Here is a 15,057-nt window from a genome sequence, read left to right on the forward strand (position 1 = left end):
CATGTGAATGTCCCCACCATGAGCAGCACCTTCCCTTGTGATGAGGACACACAGAGGAACTTCTGGGGAAGGACAAGGCCCCCGGCGTGCCCGTGCCATTGTTTGTGTACTCGCACACTGCACAGAGTGGGGACAAGTCCAAACCAGCCAGACTTTTTTCCTGAAGTCGGTGGTAGGCAGGATGGGGTCATAACCGAAGAGCAAGCACAACGCACACACCTGGGGAGGGAACAACGACCATTGGAGTGAGCTGAGAGGGGAGGGAAAGGGATGGGCATTGTACTTCCTCATGCGAGGGAGTCATTCAGCATCCAGCTGAGGATGGCTGGAGCTTCCTCCTGAGAATGACACTTCAGTCACCTCCAACAGAGTGACCCAGGCTGATGTCACTTGACTGCTTTGGACCCATCCAGCACTGAGTCTTCTGCCTGCACTGCTGCAATCCTGCCCTGGAAATCCTGGGGCCTTTCAGTCGCATGCTCACAGGAAACTTTAATTGGGGAACGGTCATGGCACAAACCTGGAAATGAAAAGGCAGCAGTGTTGGAAACTGAAGCACAGCCCATATCATTAGCTGCAATGGTTTGCATTCAAGATGAGCTTGTCAGAAAATCGTTACCTCTGCAAAGGGCTCCTCTGGTCCTGCGGCAATGAAGGGCAGGTATAAAAGCCAGTGCAGGTCCCTCCTCTCTCATCCACTTCTCTGGCCTCCTTCTCTTTGGGAACCAGGTGAATCTGAAGCTCCTTTTCCTTCTCTTCCAAAGTGAGATCTCTCCTTGATGCACATCTCAGCTAATTATGGCTATGTCCTGTCTTGGGCTTTGGATGTTCTCGTGATGTGAGAACATCTGCTTAGAGAGAGGCTGGGACGCAGCAGAGGCTTTTTTTTTTTTGTTTTATGCACTAAAAAAGGGCCTCCCTGGGCCAGGCTGCTCTTTGTAGGGTGATGAAGAACACATGGCTCCTGTCCAAGCTTCAATCTCCCCACTCAGTAGTGGCTTTGACTCCTTTGTGACAGGGTAACCAGGCTGCTCCTCACCCACCCTTGTGCTCTGCATCCTCCCTGTTCCTCTCCCAGGTGCACCTCCACACTCAAGACATGTCCTGCTACAACCAGTGCCTGCCATGCCAGCCCTGTGGCCCAACCCCACTGGCCAACAGCTGCAATGAGCCCTGTGTCAGGCAGTGCCAGAACTCCACCGTCGTCATTGAGCCTTCTGCTGTGGTGGTGACCCTGCCTGGACCCATCCTCAGCTCCTTCCCTCAGAACACCGTGGTGGGATCCTCTACCTCTGCTGCTGTTGGCAGCATCCTCAGCTGTGATGGAGTGCCCATCACCTCTGGGTGCTGTGACCTCTCTGGCATTTCCAGCCGCTACTATGGCAGAAGGTCCCTCCCCTGTTAAAGATTCTGGGGAAGTCCCAGGGAGACACCTTGAGGAACTCAGAACATGGTGCTGGGCAGAGCATCAAGCTTTAGAATGTTGTTTTCAGCACAGATGAATGGCTTTGCTTTTCTTTCTCTCTTCTGTGTTTGCTTCATATGCCCTTAGCAGCAAGGTTCCCTCAAGGTCAACCTGTTGGACACCATCTGTCCCCTCTCCCTCTATGGGACAGGCAGACGGACATCATGCAAGAACGTCTTCATGACCAAGGACCGCAAACTCACAGCTGCCCCTGGGGCTCCATGAACTGATGGCCCCGACCTGGAGTGACTTTGTTTCCCACTTTTCACTCATTAAAGTTCTGCTGCATTCAAGTGTGGCCTCCAGGTTGTCCTTTGCTCTGTGGACACTCTCCAAGTTGCCAAAAGAGAAGGGGTGGAAGGGGGTAAGACCACAAGGAGACCTATTCCCATCCACAGAGGAGAGGGTGGTTGGGACATCCTGCAGTGGTTCCTCTTTTGGAACCATCCCTTGGAGCTGAGGAAGACATCCCTGGCTGCTCTGCTGCCAGTGACCATCAGGTCATGCCTTGCTTTATATCAGGCAAAAATTGTCCAGGAAGGCAGGAGGCCCTGAGGTCTCAGCAGCCCCATGAGCTCTTGAGCAAGGCCGTTCCTCTTGCTATGGCCAGAGCTGCTCTGGGGTGTTGGGGTGAAGGCTGTGGGGCTCTGGAAGATGAGTTGCTTGCAGAATGGCAGGAGTGGTAATGAAGGGAACAGCCTTTGGGATGACCTCTCCCCTCCACCACCCAATCTAGGGGCTATGGCCTGGAGGCATCAGCAGGGTGGAGTTGTCCATGCTGCTGGACACATCAAGGCTCAAAAGTGGAGCTGAGCATGTGGGAGCTGAGAGTGCTCAGCACAGAAATGGGACAGTGAAATGATGTATTTCTGAAGGAGATCAAATTGCTGTGATAGAGAACATGCAGGAGAACATGAAGGTCATCCAGGACGAGGGTACTTGGTGCACTTCCCATGAGTGCTGAAGGCAGGTGCAGAGCCCTTGACTGCTTCTTTGGTCCCCGCAACAAATCTGTGCCCAGGAATTGGCTGCCATTCTTTGAGGGAGAGGATTTTTTTACATGCAGATCTCATCCCTTCTTATCAGTGGAAATGTCTCTTGGCAGCCACTACAGTCCCATATGCCATTTCCTGCATGAAAATACAGATGTCTTGACAAAAGTGTTCAGGTGCAAGGATGGACATGATGGACCCAACCCGTGTCTGCCACTGAGAATGGAATTATAGCAGATGAAATCTAGCTCAGATTGACTGAAGACCAAAAGTTTCAGTCTCTCTTCCCTGGTGTCTTCTTTCCAAAGGTGCTGGAGGGCTTCCTCAGGCCAGGGGACTTATCCGTCTCAATCTGCATGGCCAGCTATACTTCTTCCAGATCCTGGGAAGTCAACAACGCCTTCTCTACATTCCCATGACCTATGGCCACTGCTTGACTATGTCCAACCCACTACACTCTGAGGCCATCATGCACCAGACTGTGTGTGTCTGGCAGGTGGCAGGGACAAGACTGGCCAGTTCCCTGTCTCATTCTCTGCCAGCAGTGCTCACCTCTCATAGTACTTCCTGCAAGCCCAACCACATCCTCCACTTCTTGGGTCATCCCCCAGTTCTCATCCACCAACTCGACTGACCAAAATGGGGCAATCCTTCTGTGGACTAGATCCGTCCAGTGACCTGTGCCCTGGAGAGGGGGCAGCACATTGTACTGTGCTGCGGGAGTGATGGAGCACTGGCACAGGTATCCCAGGGAGTTTGCCCAGTCTCCCTCTTTAGAGATTTTCAAAAACCACCTGGACACAGTCCTGGGCAACTGGCTGTGGATGGCCCTGCTTGAGCTGGGTGGGGGGAGTGGACCAGATGACTTCCAGGGTTCCCTTCCAACCTCAGCCATTCTGTGATTCATTCTGTGAGAGTAGCTGATGTGGAGCAGCTCTGGGTTGCCACCCTCTGACGGGATGGAAGGTTATCTGTACTGTCCTCTCTTTCTTTCTAGTCTTAGTGCTAGTAAAGGGCATTTTCAGGAATGCTTTGAAGAGGCTGAGTGCCTTTCTTAGTGGGATCAGTCAGTGTCATTTCTGGTGCCCCAGCCTCAGGGTTTGCAGCCTGTGGGGTCTAGAGAACAAGTCATATGAGGAAAGGCTGAGGGAACCGGGCATGTTTAGTTTGGAGAAGAGGAGGCTGAGGGGAGACCTCATCACCCTCTACAACTACCTGAAAAAAGAGTGTTGAGAGGATGGTGTTGGCCTCTTCTCCCAAGTGAATAATGACACGCCCAGAGGAAATGGTATGACATTGCAGCAAGGGAGGTTTAGATTAGGTATTAGGAAGAATTACTTTACTGAGAGAGTGGTCAGGCACTGGAAAGGCCTGCCAAGGGAGGTGGTGGAGTCACCATCCCTGGAGGTATTTAAGAAACGTGGAGACATGGCACTTCAGGGCATGTTCTAGTGCCCGAGATTGTTGTGGTTTTGGTTTTTTTTGTGTGTGTGTATGGTTGGACTCGATGATCTCAAAGGTCCACCAATGAAGATTCTGTGATTCTGTCATTCTGTGGGCAGTCTGGCTTGTCTCAGGCCCACCACTGAGGTACTGCTCCCTCTAGAGAGTTGGGGCTGGTCTCACACCCCCACATCTCTCCTAAGGAGATCACTTAGGACACTTGCAGGCACCTAAGGCTGGAGGAGTTTTTTCAAATGTAATGTGGGGATTCTTTGTGGCTGCATCCATGTAGATGTTCTTTAGATTTTATATTATTCCTGACCCACAGACTTGGGACAAGAAGAGGCTCAATGTCTGGAAAGGTCATGGCGGCTTTGACTCCACTGTGGTGGAGTCTTTTCTAGAGAGAAAACAGCTGACCGAAGCAGCGTCAAGCTCTTGAGGTCAATAAAGCTGATGGTGCCTGATTCATTTCCTTAACTGTGGGGTCTGAAGAACGTGCCTACAGTCATCCTGAGAGGCTGAGAGCTGGCATTGGGTGCATGAGTTGTCAGTGATGTGTGTGCATGTTCACAGTCACATATATGTTCCTCTGCTGTGCTCATGAGTGCATTTGCACACGTGGGAAGGGACCTTGAAAGCCCATCCTGTCCAACCCTCCTGCCACGGACAGGGACATCTCTCACCAGATCAGGTTCCTCAGAGCCCCATCTAACCTTACCTTGAACATTTCCAGTGATGGGGCTTCCACACTCTCTCTGGGCAACCTCTTCCAGTGTCTCACCACCCTCATTGCAAAACTTTTCTTCCTTATGTCCAATCTGCATCTACCCTCTTTCAGCTTAAAGCCATTGTCCCTTGTCCTGTCACTATGGACCCTGGCAAAACGTCTTCATCCTTCTTTCTTATAAGCCCCCTATAAGTATTACAAAGCCACAAGAAGGTTTACCCAAAGCCTTCTCCTCTCCAGGCATAACTACCCCACCTCTCTCAGCCTTTCTTCGTAGGAGAGGAATTCCAACCCTTGGATCAGATTCCCAGCCTTCCTTTGGACCTGCTCTAACACACTGTACAGACTCTTCCCACAGTCAGTGCAGAGACATCAGCTCACACACGGGACTGATCCCACCCTACAGTAAATGAAATGAATCATCTTTCTGGAGAGACTGAGCCTGCAATTGTCCAGTGGTGGCCTCTGAACTCAGAACTAAGCTCACAGCAGGGCCTGCCTTACCTAGTTACATGCACATGGAGTGCTTCATCATATGATCAGAAGTGAACCCACAGAGTCTCCTACCAGAGCCTAAAAGTAGCTCCATTCCACAGCTAAAGCCCATATCCATGTTGCTGGTACTCAGGGACAGAGGGAGAGCAGGGAAAGGGATTTTGTTGGGGTGTATGGGATCAAGCTGGGCATGTTACTCTCATCAGCTGCATCTCTGGCTCTCACTGAGTGCAGATCAGTCCTCCCTCAGCCCCAATGAGCTCTTTGAAAGAGGGTTTGCAGAAGATGACTCTGCCAAGTCCAAGTCCTGTGCCCTGGACAGTGTAGACAGCCTCTCGTTGGATGTCTTGAGGTTTCTCAATGAACTCTAGATGCCTGGAGGTCTAGATTAGTGTCTGAGTGTGTCTTGTCTAAGCCAGCTTTTAGTGAGTCCTGAGTGACCTTTACTGGACTCTTCCAGCATGTGAGATGAGTCCTCTGCCCACATTCAGGTGTTTTGCACTGGAAGTGCTTGGGGCTTTCATCCTGTCACGCAAAAGATGCCTCCACTGGGGAATGGGCCTGGCATAAAGCAGGAAATGGAAAGACACCAATTCAGGAAGCCAAAACAGAGCCCATAGCATTAGCTGGGATGTTTTGCATTCAAGATGAACTTGTCAGCAAATAATCACCTCTGCAAGGGAAGCCTCTGTCAGCCTGGGGCAGTTAAGGTCCATGATAAAAGCCAGCCCAGCTCCTTGCTCTCACATCCACTTCTCTTGCCTCCTGCTCCTTGGGAGTCAGGTGAGTGTGAACCCCCTTCTCCTTCTCCAATGTCTCAAAAAGGACGTCTCACTTCAGCAGACCTCTCAGCTGACACTGGGTTTGTTCCATGCCAGATCATGGGGCTGCTTGTCATGGAAGAGGGAAGCAGGGAGAAGGTTAGACATGGAGGGAGTCTGGGACTGTGCTGAGATGGCTTCTGGACTCAGAGGTCAGGCAGTAGCTGTATAGGAGCTGGTGATTCTTTTCAGGCTCTGTAAGGATGAGGCCAAAAAGTCCTCATATATTGCTGCACAGCCTCCAGTTTTCAGCTCTGCATTTTCTTTGGCTTCGTCATGGTACAGTGACAGGAATGAATGCCTGTGTGATTATTCTTCCCTGCCCTCTCTCTCAGGTGCACCTCTGAACCCAAGACATGTCCTGCTACGACCAGTGTCAGCCCTGCTGCCGGCCCTGCGGCCCGACCCCACTGGCCAACAGCTGCAACGAGCCCTGTGTCAGGCAGTGCCAGAACTCCACCGTCGTCATTGAGCCTCCTGCTGTGGTGGTGACCCTGCCCGGACCCATCCTCAGCTCCTTCCCTCAGAACACCGTGGTGGGATCCTCCACCTCTGCTGCTGTTGGCAGCATCCTCAGCTGTGACGGAGTCCCCATCAACTCTGCCTGCTGTGACCTCTCCTGCATCACCAGCCGCTACTGTGGCAGCAGATGTCCTCCCTGCTAAAGATACTGACAACGGCTCTGCATAAGGACCCCCCCGGAACTCAGAACTTCATGCTTGCAAAGGATCAGACTTCATGTCATTTATTTTAAGACCAGCCGACCATCTCTGATTTGGCCTATAAGGATGGACACAAAGACGCCAACCTGAGCTCTCTGAAAACACAGTCAATGGTTACCTTTCCTGTCTTCCTCTCACCTTTTTGTCTCTCTTTTCCTTCTTGTCTAGTGCTTCCCTCAAAGCCTGCTGTGAGGACACCAGAAACCAGCCTGGAGGTACCTGAAGCCTGTCTCCTTTTACTATGTAGGTCAACAGGTTCCCTGGGGGAACTCTGCCACAGCAAAAGGGGAACACATTCTCATCTGCCCCTTCTGCTCTCCACACTGGGGGCCTCCACTTGGTGTGACCTCATTTCCCTTTTCAGACTCATTAAACAATTCCTGCAACCCTGCCTCTGACCTTTATGTGGTCTTTCCATCTGCACACTGACTGTGGAGGGAGAAATCCATTACCTTGCGAGAGGAATTACGTAGGAGCATAGAGGAACCCTTCATCACTCCTCGAGGCATTGGTGGGGGGTGACACACTGCAGAGAGTTCTCTTTCAGGCACTGCCTCTTGAAGGTGAGGAATACATCCCTAGTTATTCCACTGCCAACAGCCATCAGTCCTTGCCTTGCTGAGACTCTGCTCAGAAATAATCTCTTGGCTTTGGACCACGTCACGTGAACAGGGATCCTGACAACTGTCGTCCTCCAGAAAGGAAATGTGGGCATGTGGAGTTGACTATGAGCTCCCCGGGAAGGGAGGGAGACTGATTCCTGCATGGGGTAAAGACTGAGAGCACCTCTCCCCAGGCCAGGTTCTGTGGGAGTCACTGCTGAGTCAAATGAGAGCACAGGGACAATGAATATCAGGACCAAGCCCACCTAGGCCCAATGCAACCATGCAACACCTCTTGATTGGCCCATAGCCCAGGGTTTCTATGAGAGCTCAGGCTTAGCACAGGCCTGCACCAACTCTGCATATCTGTGTGTGTGTCTGGCATGGGCTACTGTTGTCCTCCTGCCCTGGACAGGCTCCTGGGTAGTCCATGGCAGTTGCTGGATGGAACCTGCACCTCTTCTTCTCTTTGAGTCTGGTCTTGGTCTAAGCCCCAGCTGCAGCTCTGACCCTGGAACTGAGATCTCCTACACATCTTTGCCTACATTATGGCAATAACCAATAGATGCTTCCAGGGTAGAATTATCTGCTGCCTAAGACAGAAGTCTGAGATGGACCAGCTCTCTTGTTTTTCTCAGCAGAGCCCTACCCAAGGAAACATTTCTACGTGCAACTGGCTCCCTAGGACCCATGTTTCCCCAAGACCATTGAACATGGTGGTGAATATGCACCCTCAAACCAGACCGGAGAGCTCTGGCTGGCAATTTTCTTGGCACATCAGAAACACAGATTTTTTTGACTCATGTGGTTACCATCCAAGCAGTGCTCTCTTTCCTGAAAGATTCATGGCCTTTTCAAATCACAGTGCAGCTGATATTGCCTTCCAGAGGAAGCAACTGCAGCATCTCCCCCTCCATGGCCTGCCAATAGCACTGTGTCTTTTCCCTATGTCCCTGTAACAAGAGATTGCCTTTTGAACAGATTTTAAAATGACATTCTCACAATCTAGTACAAAATGAACAGATACTGATGCATTTTATAAGACATGGAGATGGAGTTTTCCTCATGCCCACAGTTACTCAAAATATGTTTCAGAAGACCCCAACCAGTAATTTTCAACAGTATATTCCATAAATAAAATTGACAACCAAACTGCAAGGCTGAGTGTGTGCTCTTTAAGCTCAGCCCACCCCATCCCAACCCAACATAGAATCATAGAATCATAGAATAGTCCAGGCCAGAAGGGACCTCCAAAGGACATCTAGTCTGACCTCCCCACAGCCAGCAGGGACACACCCAACTAGACCAGGTTGCCTGGGGCCTCATCGAGCCTCACCTTGAATATCTCCAGGGAAGGGGCCTCAACCACCTCCCTGGGCAACCATTTCCAGTGTTCCACCACCCTCATAGTAAAGAACTTGTTCCTGATATCCAATCTAAATCTGCTCTTTTCCAGCTTAAAGCCATTGCCCCTCGTCCTGTCACTGCAGGCCTTTGTAAACAGACTCTCCCCAGCCTTCCTGTAGGCCCCCTTCAGGTACTGGAAGGCTGCTATTAGGTCTCCCCAGAGCCTCCTCTTCTCCAGGCTGAACAACCCCAGCTCCTTCAGCCTGTCCTTGTAGCAGAGGTGCTCCAACCCCCTGATCATTTTTTTGGCCCTCCTCTGGACCCGCTCCATCAAGTCCATGTCCTTCCTATATTGAGGGCTCCAAACTCGTACACAGGACTCCAGGTGAGGTCTCACCAGAGCAAAGTGGCAGAATCACCTCTCTGGATCTGCTAGCAACGCATCTTTTGATGCAGCCCAGGATGTGATTGGCCTTCTGGGCTGCAAGTGCACACTGTTTTTGAATGGACACAACAGACAACAAAGTGTAAAGATTGTATGAATATAAAACCTCCATGGCAAGGCGAGATAGACTAGATGACCTTTCCAAGTAAAACCATTCTATGATTCCCTGGCTTCATGAATATTTTTTTTTCAACAGCAAAATTTACAGGGTGTGCCACTGGGTTTGAGGTTTCTTCCTCCTGTTATGTGGTGTGTGTGACTTCTCAGCCAGCATCAGTCAGTTTTGGTTGTTACCAGAAACCTCTAGGATTGTGTATGACCCATGACAGAAGACGGGACATTCACTGCAGCCATGGCTTTTGTAAAAACATTCCAGCCTTTAGGTCTTCTCAGATGGGCCACAAGTCTTAAGGACACACTGGTCTCAATCAAGTAGGTGAGGCCCCTTAATGCCATCTCTTTCGTACACAAAACTCCCCTGATTTTCCCAAGAAGAAATATGTTTGTGCTGCCCTAGTTCACCAAGGAGCACGTGCACTCCGTGGATACTGTGGATGCATAATATCTGGCATTTCCTGACCAACAGGGTTGGAGTCCTCAGGAGTCTCCAGGGGCTTTTCCCACCTCCGTCTTGTTTTCTTCTGGAAAAGCAGGAGTTATTTTCCCCCTCTTCTGATAACTCTATTACTTGTGAGAGAAGTACTTTTGAAGACTGTCTGTATACACCTAAGCTTTCTCCTAGGCCACCAGACCTGGTGTCAGGAGAATGTCCCTCATTTCAGCATCCTAAGAGAGGACAGTATCAGTTCTCATGTCTCCCCTGGGTAATTACAGCACCCGTAGTTGCTAATTTGCAGGCACCAGATGCTCTTTTTTTCCACACAGTCCCTCCCTGTTTCACCAAAGCTTTGTAATGAGCAGAAGAGCAAAAATTTAAAATTGGATAAAAGGATCTTTCCAGAGCAATTCCTGATACAGCAGTTGCCACAATCTGTAACACCACAGAATATTCTTACGCAACACAGACAGCAAGTGGTAGGCATTTGGCAGACGGCAAGCAGTTGCAAGTAAAAAAAGTTAGAGCATGTTATTGAGGGTATTGTCCAAATGCCTCTTAAACACTGACAGGCATGGGGCATCGACCACCATTGACCAAAGAGGTTTTGACGACATTTTCTGTAAAGAAATGTTTCCTAATGATATGGTTGTACCTCCCCTGATGCAGATTTGAATCATTCCCATGTGTCCTATCACTGGATCCCAGGGAGAAGAGATCAGCACCTGCTTCTCCACTTCCCCTCTTCAGGAAGCTGTAGAAAGCCATGAGGTCACACTTCAGACTCCTTTTCTCCAAACCAGGCAAGCCCAAAGTCCTTGGCCACTCCTCATAGGACATTCCTTCCAGCCCTTTCCCAGGCTTTGTTGCCCTCCTCTGGACGCAGTCAAGGACCTTCACTTCCTTCTGAATTTGTGGAGCCCAGAACTAGACACACAACTCAAGGGGAGGTCGTCCCAACACTAAATACAGTGGGATGATCTCCTCTCCTCACCGGCTGGTTGGACTGTGTTAACGCCCTCCAGGATGTGCTTTGCCCTCTGGCTGCCAGCGCACACGCCTGACTCCTGTTGAGCCTGCTGTCAACAAGCACCCCCAGATCCCTTTCTGCACGGCTGCTCCAGCCACTCCTCTCCCAATTTAGACTTGGGTCTGGTGTTACTCCATCCCACATGCAGAATCTGTCATTTGGACTTGTTTAATTTCATGCCATTAATGATTGCCCAATGCTTCAGTTTATCTAGATCCCTCTGCAAGGCCTCCTGTCCCTCCAGAGAGTCAGTGGTACCTCCTAGTTTGGTATCAGCAGCAAAATGTCTCCTGGTACATTCAACTCCTGCATCCACATCACTGACAAAATCATTGAACAGAACTGGCCCTAGAATTGAGTCCAGAGGAACACCGGGGTTGCTAGTCTTTACTTAGACGTAGCCTCATTCACTACAACCTTTTGAGCCCTGCCATTCACCCAGTTCTTCACCCAGCACACCATGTACCTGCTCATCCCACAGCTGCACAACTTCTCCAGAAAGATGTTGTGAGGGACACTATCAAAAGCTTTACTAAAATCCAGAACAATTCCATGCAGCACCTTCCTTTCATGCACTGGGTGTTTGACCTTATCATAGAAAGATATCAAATTAATTCGACAGGACTTTCCCTTTGTGAACCCATGTTGACTGTGCCTGATGATTGCATTGTTTGTTAAACACCATTCAATAGCACCCACTATGACCTTCTCCATAATTTTTTCCATGGACTGAGGTCAGACTGACAGGTCTGTAGTTTCCTGGGTCCTGCTTCATGCCCTTCTTGTAAGTTGGCCTAACATTGTCTGGCTTCCAGTCATCAGGGACCTCCCCAGATTCCTAAGACCTTTGGTAGATCATTTAGAAGGTTCCTGCTCTAACATCTGCCAGTTCCTTCAGTTCTTTGGCATGAATCCCATCTGTCCTCGTGGATATATGAACAACCAGATGATACAACTGGTCCCTTACAAATGGGAAGTCACTGTTCCTGCACTCGGGGCTCTCCAACTCAGTGCACTGGGCAGCCCAAGGTCTATCAGTATTATTAAAAATGGAGGCAAAAAATGTATTGGATGCCTCAAGTTTTCCTTCATCTCTATTATTCAGGTGACCACCTTCAACAAGTATTGGCCCAATGTTTTCTTGACACCTCCTCTTGCTATCAATGTACCTAAAAAAGCCTTTCTTGTTGTCTGACACACAATGGGCCACTTTCAACTCTAATTGAGCTTTGGCCTTTCCTGCCTTCTCTCTCCATATGTGAACCACAGCTCTGTACCTTCCCTGCGAAGCCTGACCTCCCTTCCACAGATTGTGCAAGTTCAGTTTTCCATGGGGTCTTCTGCCCCGCTTGCTTAACTTGAGACACAATGGAATTGCCTGCTCCTGTGCTTTTGAGAGGAGGTTCTTAAAAACCGCATACCACTTGTAGACTCCTGAAAGCAGATTTGCAGGGGACAATCCTGGGGGTGGGTGATGTGCCAACCGAGAGCTTGTGGGTAAGCCTTAAAGAGAAGAGAGATAAAGAGCACATTGCAGTGGGTGTCCCCTATAGGCTGCCTGACAACAAAGAACCAGCAGATGAACTCTCCACAGGCAGATAGGAGCAGTCTCACATTCACAGTCCCTGGTTCTCATTGGGAACTTCGACCATGTGAATATCTTCTGGAGGGACAGCACAGCAGGACATGAGCAAGCCAGGAGGCTCCTGGAGTGCGTGGATGACAACTTCATCACCCAAGTGATAGAGGATCCAACAAGGACAAATGTTCTGCTCGACCTCAGACATACCAAGAAGGGAGGGCTTGTTGCGGATGTGAAGGTCAAAGGCAGCCTTGGCTCCCGTGACAATGAAATGGTGTATTCCAAGGGGAGGGAGAAGGGTAAATAGCAACTTGGGCCTGTAGGACAGCAGGCTCTGGTGTCTTTAAAGATCTGCTTGGAAAATTTCTGTGGGAGAAAGGCCTGGAGGCAACAGAGGCCCAAGACATCTGGTTAATATTAAAGGACCACCTCCTGCAAGTTCAAAAGCAGTCCATCCCAATGAGCAGAAAGTCAGGAAAGCATCACAGGAGGGGTGCCTGGACGAACAAGGAGATCCTGGCCAAATCAAAACACAAGAACAAAGCAAGCACAGATAACCTGGCAGCAATTCAGGGACATTGTCCAAGCATGCGGGCATGTGGTTAGGAAAGCCAAAGCCCAGCTAGAAGTGACTCTGAAAAGCCCAGCTAGAAGTGACTCTGAAAACGTGTGTCAAAGGCATCAAGAAGGGCTTCTCTAAGGACAGAGGTGACAAAAGGAAGGCTGGGGATATGTGGTCCCACTGATGAAGGAATGGGCCTTCTCTGATGCCGCGCAGGCTGGCAACACAGGACATGGAAAGGCTGAGGGGCTGAACACCTTCTTGGCCTCAGTCTTTACAAGCAAGATCAATATTGAGGAATCCTATGTCCTTGAGACCAGGAACAAGGAGATATATTGTTGGAAGAGGACAAGTTCAGGGAATACTTAAGCAAATTGGAGGCCTCCCTCAAAATTTGTACATCTTGTAGACAATGGTAACAGTCAGGTTTTTTGGAAGTCAAAAATCTTCTCCTGATAATCATAGAATCATAGAGTCACGGAATGGTTGGAAGGGACCTTCAAAATCATCAAGTTCCAAGCCCCCTGCCATGGGCAGGGACACCTCCCACTAGACCAGGTTGCTCAAAGCCCCATCCAGTCAGGCTTTAAACACTTCCAGGGATAGGCCATCCACAACTTCCCTGGGTACCTTGCTCCAATGCCTCACCACCCTCACAGTAAAGAATTTCTTTCTGGTATCCAATCTAAATCTCCCCTCTTCCAATTTAAAATCGTTACCCCTTGTCCCGTCACTACAATTCCTGACAAAGGGTCCGTCTCCATCTCGCTCACTTATCCCTCTGTGGGATAGGCCTATGGGATCTCAACTGGTGCCATTGGGTACAGACTTCTGGCAGCTGCTGGTCCTCTCTCTGGCCGCCTCCTCTACAAGTGAACTTGTTTCCCACTTCAGTCTCATTAAAGTTTTCTGCATCCTCACCTCTGCCTCCATGTAATCCTTTTCTTGGTGCACACTGTCTCGTATTACCAAGGAAGAAAGACATTGCCATGGGTGGTGGGGGATAAGGTGAGGGCACAAGCAGAAGAGGAAGGGGAGGGTGGGACACAGGGCAATGGATCTCTTCCAGCCACTGTCTCTTGGAGCTGAGGAAGACGTTACTGAGCTCCTGCACAGCCAGTGGGTATCAGGCCCTGTATTCCAGCATCTCTGCTCACATATGATCCCTTGGCCTCAGAGCATGTTCTACAACAGGGAGATTGACCACTGCTTTCCCTCAGAGAGAAGCCTGGTGCTGCTGGAGGCTCTGAGGGGTCAGCAGCTCAAAATCTTGTGCAGAAGGGAATTCCTCCTGCTCTGGATAGCCCTGTGCTTGGGAAAGAAGCTCAGTCAGAAGATGGCCCCAAAGGATGCAGAAGTGATGAGAAAGCCTTTAAAACACCTCCCAAACTTCTCCTCCTCATCCTCCCACTTGTCCTTAAAATGAGGAAGCTTGGCACCCAAGAGCAAGGATAGTAAGGGCGGGTCTCCTCTTCACCCTCTACCCAAAAAGAGTTCCCTGCATAGCCCAGCGGTTACACAGATGTGCAAGGCTAAGAAGACTTAAAGGTTGATGTTGAAACCAACCTGGCCAGTCGACACCTGAGGGCACTCATGTCTCACACAACCCCAGCTCCCACCAGACAGGGTGTCCCACTGACATGAGACTCTTTCACCACCTTCTCTCACTTCTCAGGCCACTGACATTGTCCTCTCCTGGATGAGGACAATGTCCTGCAAATCCCTTGGTGTAGAAGGGAAGGAGCACTGCCAGGGGACACCTGAGGGCCCCTTCCCCCACCCTCAGCCTTGCACAGACACATCCCCTCCCTCCCCTGGGTTCTTGCACAGCCAAGGAAGCTCCCTGCACTGGGGTGTCACGCACAGCACAGAGGTACAGGGCACCGTCAGAGACCTCGACTTCCTCCAGCTGCAGGAGGCTGTATTTCCCCGTGGTGTTCAGCTCAGTGGTGAAACGGCCACTGCGCTTGCGGCCACCTGATGCCTGTGAGGAGACCAGCTGGGGACCTTGGCCTTTTCTCTGCTGGTACCAGAACAAGCCATCAAAGTTTAAGGACTTGTACGTGCAGGTTGTCTGGAAGGTGCCTCTCTGCTTCACTGTGACTTCTCCTTCTTGCTGGGTGACAGTGACCTGTCCCATGGTGCCTGGAAGAAATCAAGGAACAGTGACTGTGCAGGGAAAGGCTCCGAGATGCAAAACAAGGGCAGAGGCAAAATGTCAGCAGAGAGGGCTCCCTGTGCTCTGCAGCAAGAGCCCCATGGATG

General features: G+C 50.3%; 1 protein-coding gene and 1 pseudogene across 2 annotated transcripts; both read left to right on the forward strand.

The window, feature by feature from the left end:
* Window positions 1-595: 595 nt before the first annotated feature.
* LOC141474707 (feather keratin Cos2-3-like) lies at window positions 596-6,611 on the forward strand (annotated as a pseudogene).
* LOC141474708 (feather keratin Cos2-3-like) lies at window positions 651-1,405 on the forward strand. Of its 2 annotated transcripts, none has more exons than XM_074162742.1 (2): window positions 651-729; window positions 1,047-1,405. In XM_074162742.1, exons 1-2 carry the CDS (start codon window positions 651-653, stop codon window positions 1,403-1,405), a joined length of 438 nt encoding a protein of 145 aa, XP_074018843.1. The 2 variants fall into 2 exon arrangements, with proteins under 2 accessions (XP_074018843.1, XP_074018844.1); XM_074162743.1 differs by having other exon boundaries at window positions 694-729; window positions 1,079-1,405.
* Window positions 6,612-15,057: the final 8,446 nt, after the last annotated feature.

The sequence above is a fragment of the Numenius arquata genome, chromosome 23 (genome assembly GCF_964106895.1).
Source record: "Numenius arquata chromosome 23, bNumArq3.hap1.1, whole genome shotgun sequence".
Taxonomy (NCBI): Eukaryota; Metazoa; Chordata; class Aves; order Charadriiformes; family Scolopacidae; genus Numenius; species Numenius arquata.